The sequence below is a fragment of the Pygoscelis adeliae genome, unplaced genomic scaffold, assembly GCF_000699105.1.
Source record: "Pygoscelis adeliae isolate BGI_AS28 unplaced genomic scaffold, ASM69910v1 Scaffold95, whole genome shotgun sequence".
Taxonomy (NCBI): domain Eukaryota; kingdom Metazoa; phylum Chordata; class Aves; order Sphenisciformes; family Spheniscidae; genus Pygoscelis; species Pygoscelis adeliae.
Window position 1 is genome coordinate 805,355 of NW_008824869.1, and position 15,738 is coordinate 821,092.

The 15,738-nt window shown below is 39.3% G+C and overlaps 1 protein-coding gene across 2 annotated transcripts in view; it reads left to right on the forward strand.

The window, feature by feature from the left end:
* Positions 1–3,778, forward strand: part of SALL3 (spalt-like transcription factor 3) — a 19,788-nt gene extending 16,010 nt beyond the window's left edge. Inside the window, exons 2-4 of one of the 2 annotated variants that reach the window (XM_009324470.1) lie at positions 1–1,796; positions 2,013–2,353; positions 3,347–3,778. The exon at positions 1–1,796 is cut by the window's left edge and continues 1,141 nt beyond it. In XM_009324470.1, coding sequence (XP_009322745.1) covers positions 1–1,796; positions 2,013–2,353; positions 3,347–3,778 — 2,569 coding nt within the window. Of the gene's footprint in view, positions 2,354–3,346 lie in introns of both variants that reach the window. The other variant, XM_009324469.1, reaches the window with a different exon arrangement.
* Positions 3,779–15,738: the final 11,960 nt, after the last annotated feature.

The window sequence follows — 15,738 nt, forward strand, 5'->3', positions numbered from 1 at the left end:
TCCTCTGTCCGCCCTTATGAAGCACCGTAAAGGAAAGCCACCAAATGTGTCAGTGTTTGAACCCAAGTCAAGCTCTGAGGATCCCTTTTTTAAACATAAATGCCGATTTTGTGCCAAGGTCTTTGGAAGTGACAGTGCTTTACAAATTCACCTCCGCTCGCATACAGGCGAAAGACCTTTTAAATGTAACATATGCGGAAACCGCTTTTCCACAAAGGGCAACCTGAAAGTTCATTTTCAGAGGCATAAAGAGAAATACCCTCATATTCAGATGAACCCTTATCCTGTTCCAGAATACCTCGATAACGTGCCCACCTGCTCTGGAATCCCATACGGGATGTCGCTGCCCCCCGAAAAGCCGGTCACAACGTGGTTAGACAGCAAACCTGTTTTACCGACCGTCCCGACTTCCATCGGGCTCCAGCTGCCCCCCACTATACCCGGTGTGAACAGCTACGGAGATTCTCCAAGTATCACTCCTATGAGCAGGTCACCCCAGAGGCCTTCTCCTGCCTCCAGTGAATGCACTTCTCTATCCCCGAGCCTCAACACTTCTGAGTCAGGCGTTCCAGCATCTGCCGAATCCCCGCAGCCCGTTCAGAGTGGCACATCTCTGACCAAGGCAGAACCTGTCACTCTGCCTCCCACGAGCACGCGGCTCGGGGACCTTTCTGCAGGTGGGCAAGTTTCCACAGCTTCCACGTCTTCAATTTCTACTGCTGTTACGGACAGCAATGTTGCAACAAGCCTCCCAAACCCTGTGCTTCCAGCAGTGTCTGACCAGTTTAAGGCAAAGTTTCCATTTGGTGGTCTGCTAGACTCTATGCAAACGTCAGAAACCTCAAAACTACAACAGCTAGTGGAGAACATTGATAAGAAGATGACAGATCCAAATCAATGCGTCATTTGTCACCGTGTGCTTAGTTGTCAGAGCGCTCTCAAGATGCATTACAGAACGCATACAGGAGAAAGACCATTTAAATGCAAAATTTGTGGACGTGCCTTTACTACGAAAGGCAATCTAAAAACACATTTTGGAGTTCATCGAGCGAAGCCACCACTTAGAGTACAGCACTCGTGTCCCATTTGTCAGAAGAAATTTACAAATGCTGTTGTTCTTCAGCAGCACATTCGTATGCATATGGGCGGGCAAATTCCAAACACGCCGCTACCAGAGGGCTTCCAGGACGCCATGGACTCAGAGCTTTCCTACGATGAGAAGAACGTTGACACACTGAGCAACTTCGACGATGACATTGATGAAAATTCTATGGAAGAGGACCCAGAGCTAAAGGACACGGCAAGTGACTCATCCAAACCCCTTATCTCTTACTCTGGGTCATGTCCTTCTTCGCCACCTTCTGTGATCTCCAGTATTGCTGCTTTGGAGAATCAAATGAAAATGATTGATTCTGTCATGAACTGTCAGCAGCTGACCAGTTTAAAATCTATAGAAAATGGATCAGGGGAAAGTGACCATTTGAGCAATGACTCCTCATCAGCCGTTGGTGATCTCGAAAGCCAGAGTGCAGGCAGCCCTGCAATGTCAGAGTCTTCTTCCTCCATGCAAGCTTTGTCTCCTGTAAATAGCAATAGTGAAAGTTTCAGATCAAAGTCCCCAGGGCTCAGTAACCAGGAAGAGCCACAAGAAATACAATTAAAGACAGAAAAACCAGACAGTCCACCACCCGCAACTGAAAATGGAGGCGCATTAGATCTGACATCCACCAACCCGGGAAGACCGGTCATCAAAGAGGAGGCTCCTTTTAGTCTGCTGTTCCTGAACAGAGAACGTGGTAAGTTTAAAAGTACTGTTTGTAATATCTGTGGCAAGCCTTTTGCTTGTAAGAGTGCATTGGAAATTCACTACCGCAGCCATACTAAAGAACGTCCATTTGTTTGTACAGTCTGCAGTCGTGGGTGTTCCACTATGGGTAATTTAAAACAGCACTTACTGACGCACAAATTAAAAGAGCTGCCTTCTCAGTTATTTGAACCCAACTTTACTCTAGGTCCCAGCCAAAGTACTCCTAGCCTGGTCACCAGTACAGCGCCTACCATGATCAAAATGGAAGTGAATGGTCACAGCAAGCCGATCTCTTTGGGTGAGGTTCCCTCGCTTCCAGCTGGAATCCAGGTTCCTGCTGCACCACAGACAGTGATGAGTCCGGGGATCACCCCTATGCTGGCACCCCCCCCTCGCCGGACTCCCAAGCAGCACAACTGTCAGTCATGTGGGAAGACCTTCTCCTCAGCAAGTGCACTGCAGATACACGAGCGCACCCATACCGGTGAAAAACCGTTTGGTTGCACAATCTGTGGTAGAGCTTTTACCACAAAGGGGAATCTTAAGGTAAGAGGCCAAATAAAACTGTAAAGGCTCGGGGCGGGGGTTTAAGGCACTGTGCTTGAACTCAGCAGGTTTTAGTGCTAAGTGTTTGTCCCAAAGACGGGAGAGAAGGGAGCTTCAAGGAAATGCTTGCTGTACGGTGGTGGTTGTTATGCTTCCACTATGTTGAAGATAGGGACTGGAAAACAGCTGTGCAGTGATGCAAACTTTAAAAATGGTTCTGGGTGTACGTGCATGCAGGTTGTAGTTCTCCTGACAGACGTGATGGCACACACGGTCAGCTGATGGACGTGTTCTGGCAGTTCTTGTGGACCATGAGTGCAAAATAACCTCACTATAAACCAGAAACATGGAACTTGCTCAGCTTCTTGGGCACCTCTCAAATTTCCATTTCCTATTCTGCTTTGCAGCCATTGCAGACTGGAAAGCTGTTTCCCACTGATTTACAGTGGGTTACTACAGGACTGACACCTCTTATTCCCACAGTCTGGTTAACCATCAGGACACAGCCTGGGGAATACATTTTTAAATGTCCGTTTTTAAAATATTAAATTTAGCAAAATAATCGATACCTCTGACATGAGATAAAATATGATGAAAATAGACAAGATGTAAAAAGGGGAATGGCAGAAGAAAACGCCCATATCCTAGTACAAGTAATGCCCTTGGTAATCTTCAGTATGTGAGGACTTGCAGCTTGCATGTGAAATTGTCTAACCTAAGAGGATATGTACTCTTTATTCTTGCGGCACTGCATTTGTTTTCACTGAGAAGAAACAAATGCACATTGAAAAATTACTGTGGAGCTGGGTTTTCTTTGTATATGTTGACTGGGCCTTAGAACTGTGTCTTAACTGGAATTGATTTGTTTTCAATGCAAATTAAAAGGCATGTTTTTAAAAAGTAAGCGATACTGTAAGTAACAGCATTTCAGGCCAGCCACCTCACCAGAACGTGCTAACTTGGGGGTGCTTCTTGTCCCCGCTTGCTCCGCAGGTCCACATGGGAACTCACATGTGGAATAACGCCCCTGCACGCCGCGGCCGCCGCCTCTCCGTGGAAAACCCCATGGCTCTGCTCGGTGGCGACGCGCTCAAGTTCTCCGAGATGTTCCAGAAGGATTTGGCAGCTCGGGCCATGAACGTTGACCCCAATTTTTGGAACCAATACGCTGCAGCTATCACTAACGGACTTGCTATGAAGAACAATGAGATTTCTGTCATACAGAACGGAGGCATTCCCCAGCTCCCAGTAAGTCTAGGCGGAGGCGCCATCCCGCCTCTGAGTAACCTTACCGGTGGCATGGACAAAGCTCGCACGGGCAGCAGCCCTCCCATTGTCGGTCTGGACAAAGCAAGTTCTGAAACGGGAGCCAGTCGTCCATTCACCAGATTTATTGAGGATAATAAAGAGATTGGCATAAATTAAAAGCATTCATTCCGAATAACTGTTGGACTGCTACTCAACACAACACTTGTCCTGTTCCATGTACAGCTTTTGAAGCTAAGCATTAGTTTCCTGACCTAAATGCATAGGTTCCCTTTAAAGTTTTACCCATAGCAGAAATACATAACTTTGTGGCTGCTGAAAAGTTGTCTTGCAAGATCTGCATGGTACTTCTTTCAACAGTGAGTTTGACTGTTACTGAGAACTTTGAAACCTTTTAATTTAACAGAAAACAAACAAACAAACAAATCATGGGATAACTTCATTAGAAACAGAAAGAGGCTAGTCTACGTCCACTTTGCTTCTTACAAAACTTACTATCACCTGAGAAAGGGGGGCTTCATTGCGGCATTCTGTCACACTTATTTGCTGGTTTTGTTCAAATTAGTTAGCAACTTGGACTATGTTTTTAGGAATCTTAATCTTAAATAAGTGATTTAGTACCCCAATGCTGTGTATTATTACAGTATCCTTGTCTGTAGTATTTATAATGTTAAGATTATGCGGGTAACAGACAATATACTAGCCCCAAACTTAAATGAAGCTTTTGTACTGCAAAATACATCTGGCTATGTGATTTTTCTTTTTTTTTTTTTTTAAAGCGAGTTTTGTTTTACTATAAATAAGTGGTTTATTTCAATGCAGGCAAAATTGTGAAGTTTTATTGGGAAAGATAGCATGCTTTTCATGTGCAAGTACCTGTCAGTAACAAACCTTTTTTTATTTAAATATTTGTAGCTGCTATGTGGACAGTTGTTCTATTAAATGAAAAAAAAATGTAGTGTGGACTTTAGCTCAATGATTGGAAAACAAGTTACAGACAAACCTTAGCACCATAAATTATTCACAACATTATAAACAGTTGTGAGTAAATACTCCATGTTATCAAAGCTGTACAATAAAAAGGTAATGTTTGTATAATGTGGTTGCAAACTCTTAATTTATACTATTGCACTTTTAGTATTTTGTATTAGGGAGGTTTGTCTATAATTTGAAACTGAACAAAGATGTAAACTATTTTATAAATAGTACTTTGACTTAAGGAATGAGGAGGAGAACGCTGTTGCAGTTTCTTGTTTTGTTTTAAGGTCAAACAATGAGAGATCTCTATTAACTAAGCAGAAAAGCCGCAGAGAACTGTCAGATCCTTAGGAAATATGGGGCCTGCCATTTCTTAAATGGAAATGATTCATTTAACTTTTCTACAAAGCCCACTTAAAAGCGTGACCACCCCCGACAGAATTCTGATACATTTATCTTAGGAGTGTAATATTAATACAAGCCTAGGATAGAGGAAGGAGAACATTGTGTAGGTTTAATTTTACTGTAATCTGTTCTGTCTCTTTCACACATACCCATGAGAAAGATGTCAACTGCCTAATAACACGGGAACAAAATAGTAACTTTTGGGCAGCGTGAGCAGTAGTAACATACAAATATTCTGTATTTATTTCCAACCTGCTGATTATCTTCTCAGATTGCTCCAAAGCACAATGTACTCTGATTAATCGAATATAATTTTATGTTGATTGCATTGTTTAAATTACACCGAGTAAGTAAAGGGAATGGTTCCACTCATAAGCTAGGCTGGGGATGCTGAGGAGACTGGGGCTTAATCAAAACTTGAACAGTAAACGTTTTGTGTACTACCTCATTTTTGTGCATTACAAGCATGGTGGAGTTGACACTATGAACTTCTGTCCAGCAGAATTGCTTGAGGGACATTATGGGTAGCTGGGTAACAGCGCAAGGAGTTTTATGCCCCTGAAGAACGAATCAGACAGTGAGGTCTTCTCAGTTGAGACTGAAAAATAGGACAATCTTTCTTATACAACAAAAACCATTACTGTAAGAGGATGGACTATTTCTGCCATCATGTAATGGAGTGAAAAGAGGTTCAAAGACTTATTAGCTGTTTGTTTCTATTGGAAATGAACAACGAGCTCTACAGCTCCATTTTCTACAGTGATGTGATAGAGATATATAGATATATATATCTATATATAAGCAAAATTATATATCTGTAACACCTCTACAATATAACATCTTTTTTGCCACAGTGTGTGGGTGGTTAGGGGTGTTTCCAAGCATTGAAAAAAAGAAAACTGAGGTGGCTTAATGTTGCTGTATTTCAGCAATTGAATGTTTTTATTTATCTGTGTCATTTTTGGTGTGACTTTCTTTTTTTGTTAGTATTTGGTACCATGTAGTGTTATCTCTATTCCCTAAAGGATGTGTATAACTTAAAAAAAGAAAGACAAAAAAAGAGAAGAAAAAATGAAAAAGGAAAAAAAGAAAAAAAGATGTAAAGTGTTGTAAATAAGATGGTTGATGATGGTACAGTAAGACTGACCCCATTTTGTATTCAGGGTTAGGTCATTCCTCTCTGCATGGTGAAGAGAGACACTATTTTTATACTGCGATACCATGTAGGGCTAGGAGCCTCCCTGAACCAGCTGGGAATTGTTACCTAGATCCAATATTTTTTATTATTAAATCTTGTTGGCTTGACACATCTACTGATTGAAATGGATGTCTTAGTCTAGGTTACTATTTTTGTCATATGGAATTGAATAAAATGCAGGATGTAATATTATTTCTGAATTGCGTTCCTTGATTATTCTAATAACAGAGCAAGGTATGAGACTAAGGTCACTTGTGGTAGATTGGTGTCAATGACTTCTAATCGTCGCATCTGAAAATCGGAATACGGCCGACACCTTATATTCAAATGCTATTCTAATATATATTAACAGTGCAAAGGGGTAGAATTATTAAAGTCTCTTTTCCAATGAAAATAAATCCTAAGAGCATTTCTCGCAAGACAGTAGAACAAAAAAAAAACATTTTGGAGGGGGGAAAACAGCCTTTGGAAGGACTACTGTTTCAAATTGACTGCTTTCTGAACACTTACCATGTACTGTCTACTAAAAAAGCCTCCTTTTCATGTTGTTTAAACATCTGCCTAATATTCGTGATACACTGCATGATAAAATTTGGGAACAAATTTATCAGGAGCAGTCCAAATTCTAAAATACAAAAAAAAAAAGAAAAAAATTGACAACTCGCATCCGTTCATTCCAAATGACATAACCTGTACGTTTAAACCCATGGCTTTGTTTCTTCTTTTTTTCCAAGACCCTAATTTATCAAAGCATGTTTAATTTTAACCAAATTATTTTTTCACGTTGATTTAAATGAAAGTATTTACATTCTTAAGGTTAGGCATGTGATTAAGTATCTCCTGCAAAAAAGCTGTATGTTTGAGTAACCTTCAAGCTGTTATAATCCGGTGATGAATGCCTGCTGCATTTAAAACAGAAAAAAGAGAAATAAGAGAGAAAAATCTGTATTAATCATCTTTCAGTGGCCTTGTTATGAAGATACTGTTTTATAAGACCTAGCCAAAGAAGGTACGAGTTTCCTCTCGTGACTCAAAAACAATAGGTTTGTTTTCTCGCAGCCTTGCTGAGAGAAAACATGATATGCAAAAGAGAATGAAAGCAAAGGAGTGCTGATAGTTATGGTTCTGTTCAAAACACAAGGGGAAAATTACCTGCCTTCCCTTCCTCCCCCAAAAAAAGGGTGAAAGCAGAATGGTATCTATTTTTAAATATGTATGGGTTATTTTTTTTATTATAGGAAGACATTAAACAGTAAAATGTGCTACACAGATAAAAATGGTCAAAGTCTGCTGAATTACAGATGTTTAAAAATAGAGCCATGTAGGAACTCTATATAATCAGACAAATTTCCGGTTACGATTTTTTGAGGGGAGGGTCATTTTACAACATGAAAATTCCTGCAAGGCTTTCAAACTCTTCACTTATATTTTTTCCATGAGTTATTGGAAAGAGACCATTTATGGCAAATGATTGACATAACTACTTTTTTGCCTGATTTTTTTTTCCTTTTGTATGTATTAGCCCTCAATATATTATCTGTTCCCATACCTATTTTGTCCTTTCTATCCTGGCAAATACTTTGTTTTTCTAAAGCTGCATTTGTGCTGTATTTGTGTGGCCTTTAACTCCTCTGCATGTACTCTGTCGTTTGGAAGATACTGTGTTTTATTTTTTTCCTTTTTCTCTAATTCTGCAGAAGTCAAAAGAGCTGCCTGTTTTTTACATCTATGTGTAACACTAGCATAATGAATGATGAAGTCATCAGTGATGTGATCAGGTATGTGCGTAGCTCACAGGATTTGCTAACAAACGTGCCGTTGGCACTCTAAAAAAAAGAAGTTTGTTAGTGTTGCTGGCATAGGGCAGCCACAGATGGTCAGGAGGATGGAAGTCCTTATCCTAACTTCACTGCGCCTGCTTTTACACCGCTGGAAACTCCATGGGCTTCAGTGGAGGTACTCCAGGTTTATACTGGTGCAAGAGGGACTGCTTCCAGGTTCAGATGTCTTGCTTTACTTTACGTGTCATCAAAACAATGGCTAGCTATATAGTATATTAAAAGTATGTCTAGGCAAAAGCATTCTGGACTTTATTTTTAAAAAGAGGGAAAAGAGAATACATATATTTTAGTACATACCATAGGATTATCCCAGTTTTAAAGGAGGTCCTGAAAGCTGAATCTAAAAAAAAAAGATGACTGTGCCCCTTAATATAGCATTTGATGTCATCATATGAATAATCAGTCCTTTTTCACATAAATGAGTAAAAGAACCTGTAACTTTTATGCATAAAAGTAGAAGAATGTGAGAATCTTGCTATGGCTCTGCTACACAAGGTAGGCACTAACAGGGAAGTGCCTTCCCTTTGCAGATAGTAAAGGTATCGACAGATTTATGAAAAGAAAAATACATGTTTGTGCATGTCGCAGCACCAATGTATAGTATTTTATTTTTTCAGAAGGGAGAGTGTCTCAAGTGACAAATGTGAAAGCCAGCAGCTTCGGGCTGTGCCACTGACATGTTTTAGGGATGTGGGCAAGTCGCTAATTAGACTCTGATTCTGCCTGAGAATTACATACTTCTGGGGCCTCTGGGAATCAGGGAGTGAACTCCCCCTTGCAGAGTCAGCTAGCACCTTGTAGTATTGGGATGAGTTGCCCCATCAGTAAAGATGGGGTAATACTTTTGTACCTACCTCACAGGGGTGTTGTGAGGAATAGTTTTATGTTTGTACAGTGTTTCAAAGATGGAAAATGCTTGGTATTATCACTGATTTTAGAGAGTTTACAATACATGTACTATTATTTATTATTTGTACTCCAGTAGTACCTACAGGCTCCAGTCAGGACTGAGAGGCCTTATCCTAAATGTTGTACACTCACCTACTTGGGATCAATACAAAATTTTACTCAGTAACCTTTTCCAATGGAGGTATTTCATTATCAAGTATCTATTTGATTACTGTAGGGTTTAATTCAATTATTTAGGTGTTCAAATTGATTATCGGTTTTAGACCACGGCAGAGAATTATCTGGTATCACATTTTGTTTTGAGCTTGTATTGATTTTCAGAAGAAGTGCACCAATTTTCTATGGATAATCTAGAATCAAATCTTGCTATCAGTGGAATTCTACTGTACTTTTTGCTATTAAAGCTAAACGTTAAAATAAATGTGTGTGTATATATTATTATACACCAAGATATAATATACATGTACCTATAAACATGTATGTTTTAAATTTCTTTAGTTGCTTAGAATTAATTTCAAACTGTGTGTTGCATATTTTGCTCAAGCACTATCCATTTCAAATGCAACTAAAACATCGCTAAATGGTGTTGGCCCTCAGTAAAGACACAAAAACTGGAAATCATGACAACAAAAGACATATTGTCACTATGATTATATTTATGAAGGCTTGTGAGGAAAGTTTCTAAGTCTCAAATGTGTTAAAAACCTTCACTAAGTCATAAAAGTCTTTACTTAGATTATGTTGAAACAAACTATTATATCAGGATGAGTCACTCACTGTATATAAGTATGTTAAAATAAATAATTAAATAATTCCAAAGGTAATGCTTGCTATCATTTGGATGTTGAACAGAAAGTAATTTGTTTCCCCGATTGGCAAACTATATTTAATATTTTTTTACGGGTAAGAATTATCTGATTTACAATACTACGTTAAGCAACCTCTTTAGCAACTGTTCATGCGCTAAATATATTAGCTCAATTAATTCTATTGATACTCTTGTCTTTTTTATTTGAATATAAGGAACGTTTTTGGTTTGGCTTCGTTTAAGATGTCCTCAGTGATGTTAATCTCACTGATTTCACTCAGGCATGTCATGGAGTAAAGGTATGAGTAACAGTGGGTGAATCTAGTCTAAAGAATCTCTCTTTCTTTTCCCTCTGGGTATTATTGACATCTCTCCACCTCCCCATTCTGGTTACCAGCCAACATGTCTGTAGGTTGTTGACTGTCTTGTGTGTCAATTAGCACTCGTGGCTCAGCCAATTTTGTCAAACACTTGGCACTTGTTCTGCTACAACACACACTTCATATGGGACCTTCAGATATACTAACATAAGTAATATATTTAAGATAGGCTGGTGGTGGAGGGTGTAAGTGAACATCTATGCTGGAATTCCTCTGCCATTACCCGTTGTGTGCAGCAAATAAAATGTGCACATAAAAGGATGTGGTCATCAGGAGATGTGAGCACATTTCCATTTGGTTTCTATCACTTTGTACTCTGAATGATGTGCCTGATACAGGAGTTTTTGTTTTGGTTTTTGCTTTTTTAAGCATTCCTAGTAAGAACAGTTATAAACAGATACCTCAAACAGGGGAACACACTTTTTCGGGTAAGAGTTTTGTAGGTAAAACATGATTGGGACTTGCCTTTTCTTCTGCCTGTTTTCTATTAAATTATTCTTCCCAACATAGCTTTCTGGATTACTTCACAGTTAGAATTTAGCCCTTCACCTAGGTTTTAGTCTGCCATCATCCCATTCCAAACAGGTTTGCTGAAACCAACGGGATTTATATTAAGACATTAGCTAATGCATCTAATGGGTAGCAGAATCAAGTTCCCTGGGCATTTTGGAAATTTGCTTAAAAGAAAATTAAGTTAAATCTTCAAACAGTTGCCTATGCATCTTGTGTCATTGAATGTGACATCTGTTCCAACATTTGGCAACAGTCTGGGCCAGACTCTGGTACTTTCCCTTACACTGGGCAGCCCAGTGCTCCACAATTTACCCTAAGTAAACTAATGACACGTCCCAATCAGTATTACTCATTGAGAGGAAATTTTTTTAGTATGTTATCAAGCATCCTATTACAATATCTGCAATTCCAGCCTCACAGAAGGTAGATTAAATGAGGCTGGTAGTCTCTGCAGCCTACATCTTTCCTTTTCCCCAACCGCTACTATCTTCATGAAGCAGTTTGCCAGTGTTTCTTCTGCAAAGGTGTCTTCCATTTCTCTTCCACAAAGTAGCACTGCTATGCTCATTTCTTTGGTTTCATTGTCTTCCTGTACATGGCCATGTTCTTCACGTGTTTCTTTTAAGGTAGTGTTAGATTTGCCCAATGCACACATCTGTCCTTGTCTTATGTTGAGATTAATTTCTTTTTTACTTTTGGGGCCAGGTCATGTTATCTCCACCATATCTCTTATCTTACGCATATCTCCACCTAATTCCGATTAATTTCTCTCATTGGGACTATGAGTAGAAGGTATTGCAAAATATAGCAAAATGCAGCACCCTGAAACTCAGAAGAATTTCAAAATGTTTGTCCAGCTGGGATTACTGCACACTCACATATTGATGCATTCAAGTTTATTAGCCTCAACTTTGTGCGTTATATGTGTAACTAGTTCCACTCTTAGTTCCTTTATATCTGGAGGTTCTTTCAGGCTGATCTTGATTTTCTATACTTTTTTAAAATAGCAGCATATTAGTTTTCCCAAAAACCTGCATCAAAATTACATTTACTTAGTGGCTCATGTTTTCTATGCAACAAGCAAATTGTAATAAACAACCACCAAACTTTGCTATTATTTCAGTGGAACTATTCACATAAAATGCTGAGACGGAAATGAAGCTCAAATGAATACAATAAGTAGCTTTTTCTTTCTGCCTTTATATCTCCAGTGCTAAATGGGAGAAAAATAAAAGGATCATATACCACATGAAAAGCAACCAATATAGGTATCATGACAATAGCAGTGTTAAGCACAAACACGGGCACAGTACCAGAATAAAAGACAACAGAAAATATAAGAATTTGAGATACTAGCACCAGATTTTAAAAACATACATAATAAGATTTTAAAAATATACATAATAAAGAAACAGAACCATACTCCTACACAACTAACACAACAGATTTCCCTAATAATCATGAGCTTTATTTTTTTCACAAGGATTCACTTCTCTGAAGTCAACAAGAGCGTTTGGGGTAAGCTGAGCAGTGTGCCTCTGGGTGCAGCTTCTCATTAGACTTTCTCATCAGCTCAGGAAATGCTTATTCTGATTTGACAAGTTCAGTTGTGAAGCTGGGGAGACTCCTGAAACCAGGAGGATCGTCTAGTCAATGTTAGTGTGCATGAGTATCCCAAGCACATTTCCAGCTTACCTCTACTTCATGGTCTTAGAAAAAAATGGAATATTTTAGTATTTCTAAAGCTTATCATAGGGCTCCAAAACAGGGATGAAAATGACCCTTAGCACATCCTGATAATTGTGGCTATAAAAGGCCTCATTTTAATTTCTTTTACCCAGCACAGATATTCTAATTTCTACAGAATCACTCCTGATTTACACTGGTAAGAGCAAAATCAAATAGCCATAGTGACTGTAAAATCCCTTTTTCATGAGAGCAAGACACTTGCCTTTTTTCTTAAACCGTAAATTTTTCAGTGCACTTTTTCTGTTACACATCACAGTACATACTGGAACAAATATGCCATAATCAAGGTATATCTATACTACTGTATGTAACAGACCTGGGCGCATTCTGGAGACCACCTGGCCCAGCAGGAGTTGCATCCATACCATTTCAAACCCTTTCACTCCCTTGAAAAAGGACAGTTACATCCAAAGTGAATATTAGGATTGGCCCTTGGCCCCCCAAATCCTGCCTGGGCGTGGCGTGGGAACGTGTCCCTCAGCCCATGCCAAAACTGCCCGGGAAGGTGTTGCTGGCTGATGGGGCAACCCCTGGCCTCCTGCCCTGGCCTTGGTCAGTTCGAGGAGACTGGCAAAGCCTGCGAGGGCAAACATTTCTATCCTGAGGAGGGAAATGTGCTTTTAGGTGGAGTTATTTTCCATCATGCCTTTGCGTAGCTGTACTTTTAAAGTCACTGGAATTAATTCTTTATCAGACCACTCCTTTCGGCGTCTTTCTCTCTTGCCATTAGGAATTTGACTCCTCTTTTGTGGTTTCGTAGCTCATGTCTCATGCTCCTGGGAAGCTGGGCTTCTTCCACCATATGTGAAAAGAGAATTGCTCCTTGTAGGTTTTCTGAGGGGTTTCTCTAGATTCAGTGAAGCTGGCAGAACATCTTTTAGGACCTCTTTATTCATTATTTTATCTAGGTATGTTATCTAGCGCGTTCTTGTTCCAGCATAAGAATATACACATAGATGTTCAGGAATAATATTTCCTGAATAGTTGTGTAGACAGAGTAGTCCCTTAAGTAATGAGTGCAATTAGGCTAAGATACACTATGTAGCAATTCAATAACAAAAGTCCTGGGAGGTAGGGGGAGAAGAGGCTTGCCAATTGCTTACACACAGTATGCTGGATGACAAGTAAAGACTTCGTGCTGTGGCATATTTGGCACATGCTGGCCTACAGTTATGCCTAGCAACTCCCAAGGTTTGAGCAGTTCCTTACTAAGGTTTTAATAAAGAAAAAAAAAAAAGCATGGTGTGCAAATTAGTAAGACAACAGGCTCCATTTGAAATCTCTTTGGGGATGTTCAATCTTACAGAATACCAGCATCTAAGAAAATCAATTTATCTTCCATTTTTGCCTAAAAGAACGTCAATAGACAGTTTAATTTACCAATTCACTACCCTGAACACAGGCTCTTGGATTCAGACCTGTAACTTAAAAAAACCACTCTCAAAACCTGAAATGCATACAATTTTGCAGATTTGACTTGGGAATTACAGTAGATTCTTCTAGTCTGCATTTCTCATTCCCATTGTTAAAACATTTAAATATTTATTCTAAGAAGGTCGATTAGCTGCATTTTAAATGGGCTAAACATTCTACCATGTTCTTAAAATTATATACCTCCACTATATATTGTTTTGAGAGGATAATACATTGCAAAAATGCCTAGAAATCTTCTTTGGCTCTGCCTGTAGTCCAGTGAGACTACTCTTCTCAGTTTCCACTTCAAGTACAATCTCCTCTTGATGAACCTATCTTGTAAAATGTAGACATTGCTCATTTTTTAGAGAAAAACCCTTCAAGATTTAAAGCCTACTTCAAATCATTATAATGACTATTCAAATGAAAACAAAACCCAGAACCTAGCACCACTACACTAAAATAATATGGAATTGAAAGATTGTTATGCCAATACCTCAGAGTCATCTGCTCTTCAAGCTTCTGTTTTTGTGATAGCAATGGGATTCTGCCTGCTGGAGCATTAAGCATTCTTCTGCAGTTTCTGAGGAGGTGGCTGCCAGTCAAACCTCCTGACTGCTGCTGGGGTTAAGTCTTCAGAGGCTTGAGATATTGATACGGATTTCTTAGTATTGATTTTTATGGAGAATGTTAAAATGTAAAGTTTCACTCAAATGCTTCAAATGAATTGCCTTGTTTTAGTTGTCTTGAGTCACAGAGTCAAAGGAAAACTTCAGCTAATTAAATAATAGCCAAAAACCGATTTCAGCTGCTGAAATCGTGCCACAGCTAGGGAATCTGTGCTGAGATGCCATTCATGGTCTACAAAGGTTAGAACTTGCCCACTGGGTTGGGATCCTTGAGCCATACCATACCTGATTGCCGAACAAAGCGCCCAGTGAAACAGCAAGACCTTAACAGGGTGTCAGAAAAAAAGCCCCTGTTGCTCCACTGCAAGACAGAGATACGACTGTTCTCCTGAGCATTTCAAATTGGTGTGCTATTGTTTTCATGATTAGAGCGTTACAATAGAGCTGAAGCTCTGCCAGTGATTTCGATATGGATTTTTCGTGTTTTGTTTTTAACTCATCTACATGCCAGTTCATTAACTTGAGGTAAGCTTTTCTCAGCTTATATTTGACTTTTGCTATCATTATTCTAATAACTGGCTTCTTTCCATGTCATTTTGTACCCTGGCAAATTGTACTTTGCTGTTCACAGTATGTATTACTGAATAACTAGCTGTAGCGTAAGTGAAAGCATTCAGAGAAATAACAAACACCCATCACATTGCTGGTTTTATTTGTTTAGACATCAGATACTATACTCCTTTATATTCTTACCTTTGGCTGAACAGAGTAGGTTTTTCTCCATTTTTTCTTTCAGTGTACACCTTTAAGTAGGGCACAGCCACTAAAATGACCTTGTATTTGATAGCTGATCCTCTGTTCTGAAACCAAACTCGCACTAGCTTGTGCCCAAGTCTGAAGTTCCTATTTCTCCTGGAGTGATGTATCCACATTATATATTCCTCCAAGAGTTATTCTGTGGTTAATATGTAGGAACTGGGAGGATATTCTTTTCTCCCAAAATGATTCTGAGATTTTAGTCACTTATTAAAACCTTGCTATCAAAATGATCAGAAAAGTTTGTGTAAAGTTATAGCAAAAGCTGGAGGCAATAACTGGCATAAAGTGACATAGGCAGCCTTACCACAGCACAGAATTAAGTAAGCAGAAGACAAGAAAGATGCACAGGAGGAGACAGAAGACAAGAAGGAAGGAAGGAAGGAAACGGAAGGGTGGTATAAAGGAGTGATGTAGAGCTATCTGGGCTGTTACACATTTAGGAAAAAGTGTCTTTTTATACAATGTCTGCAAAGAATA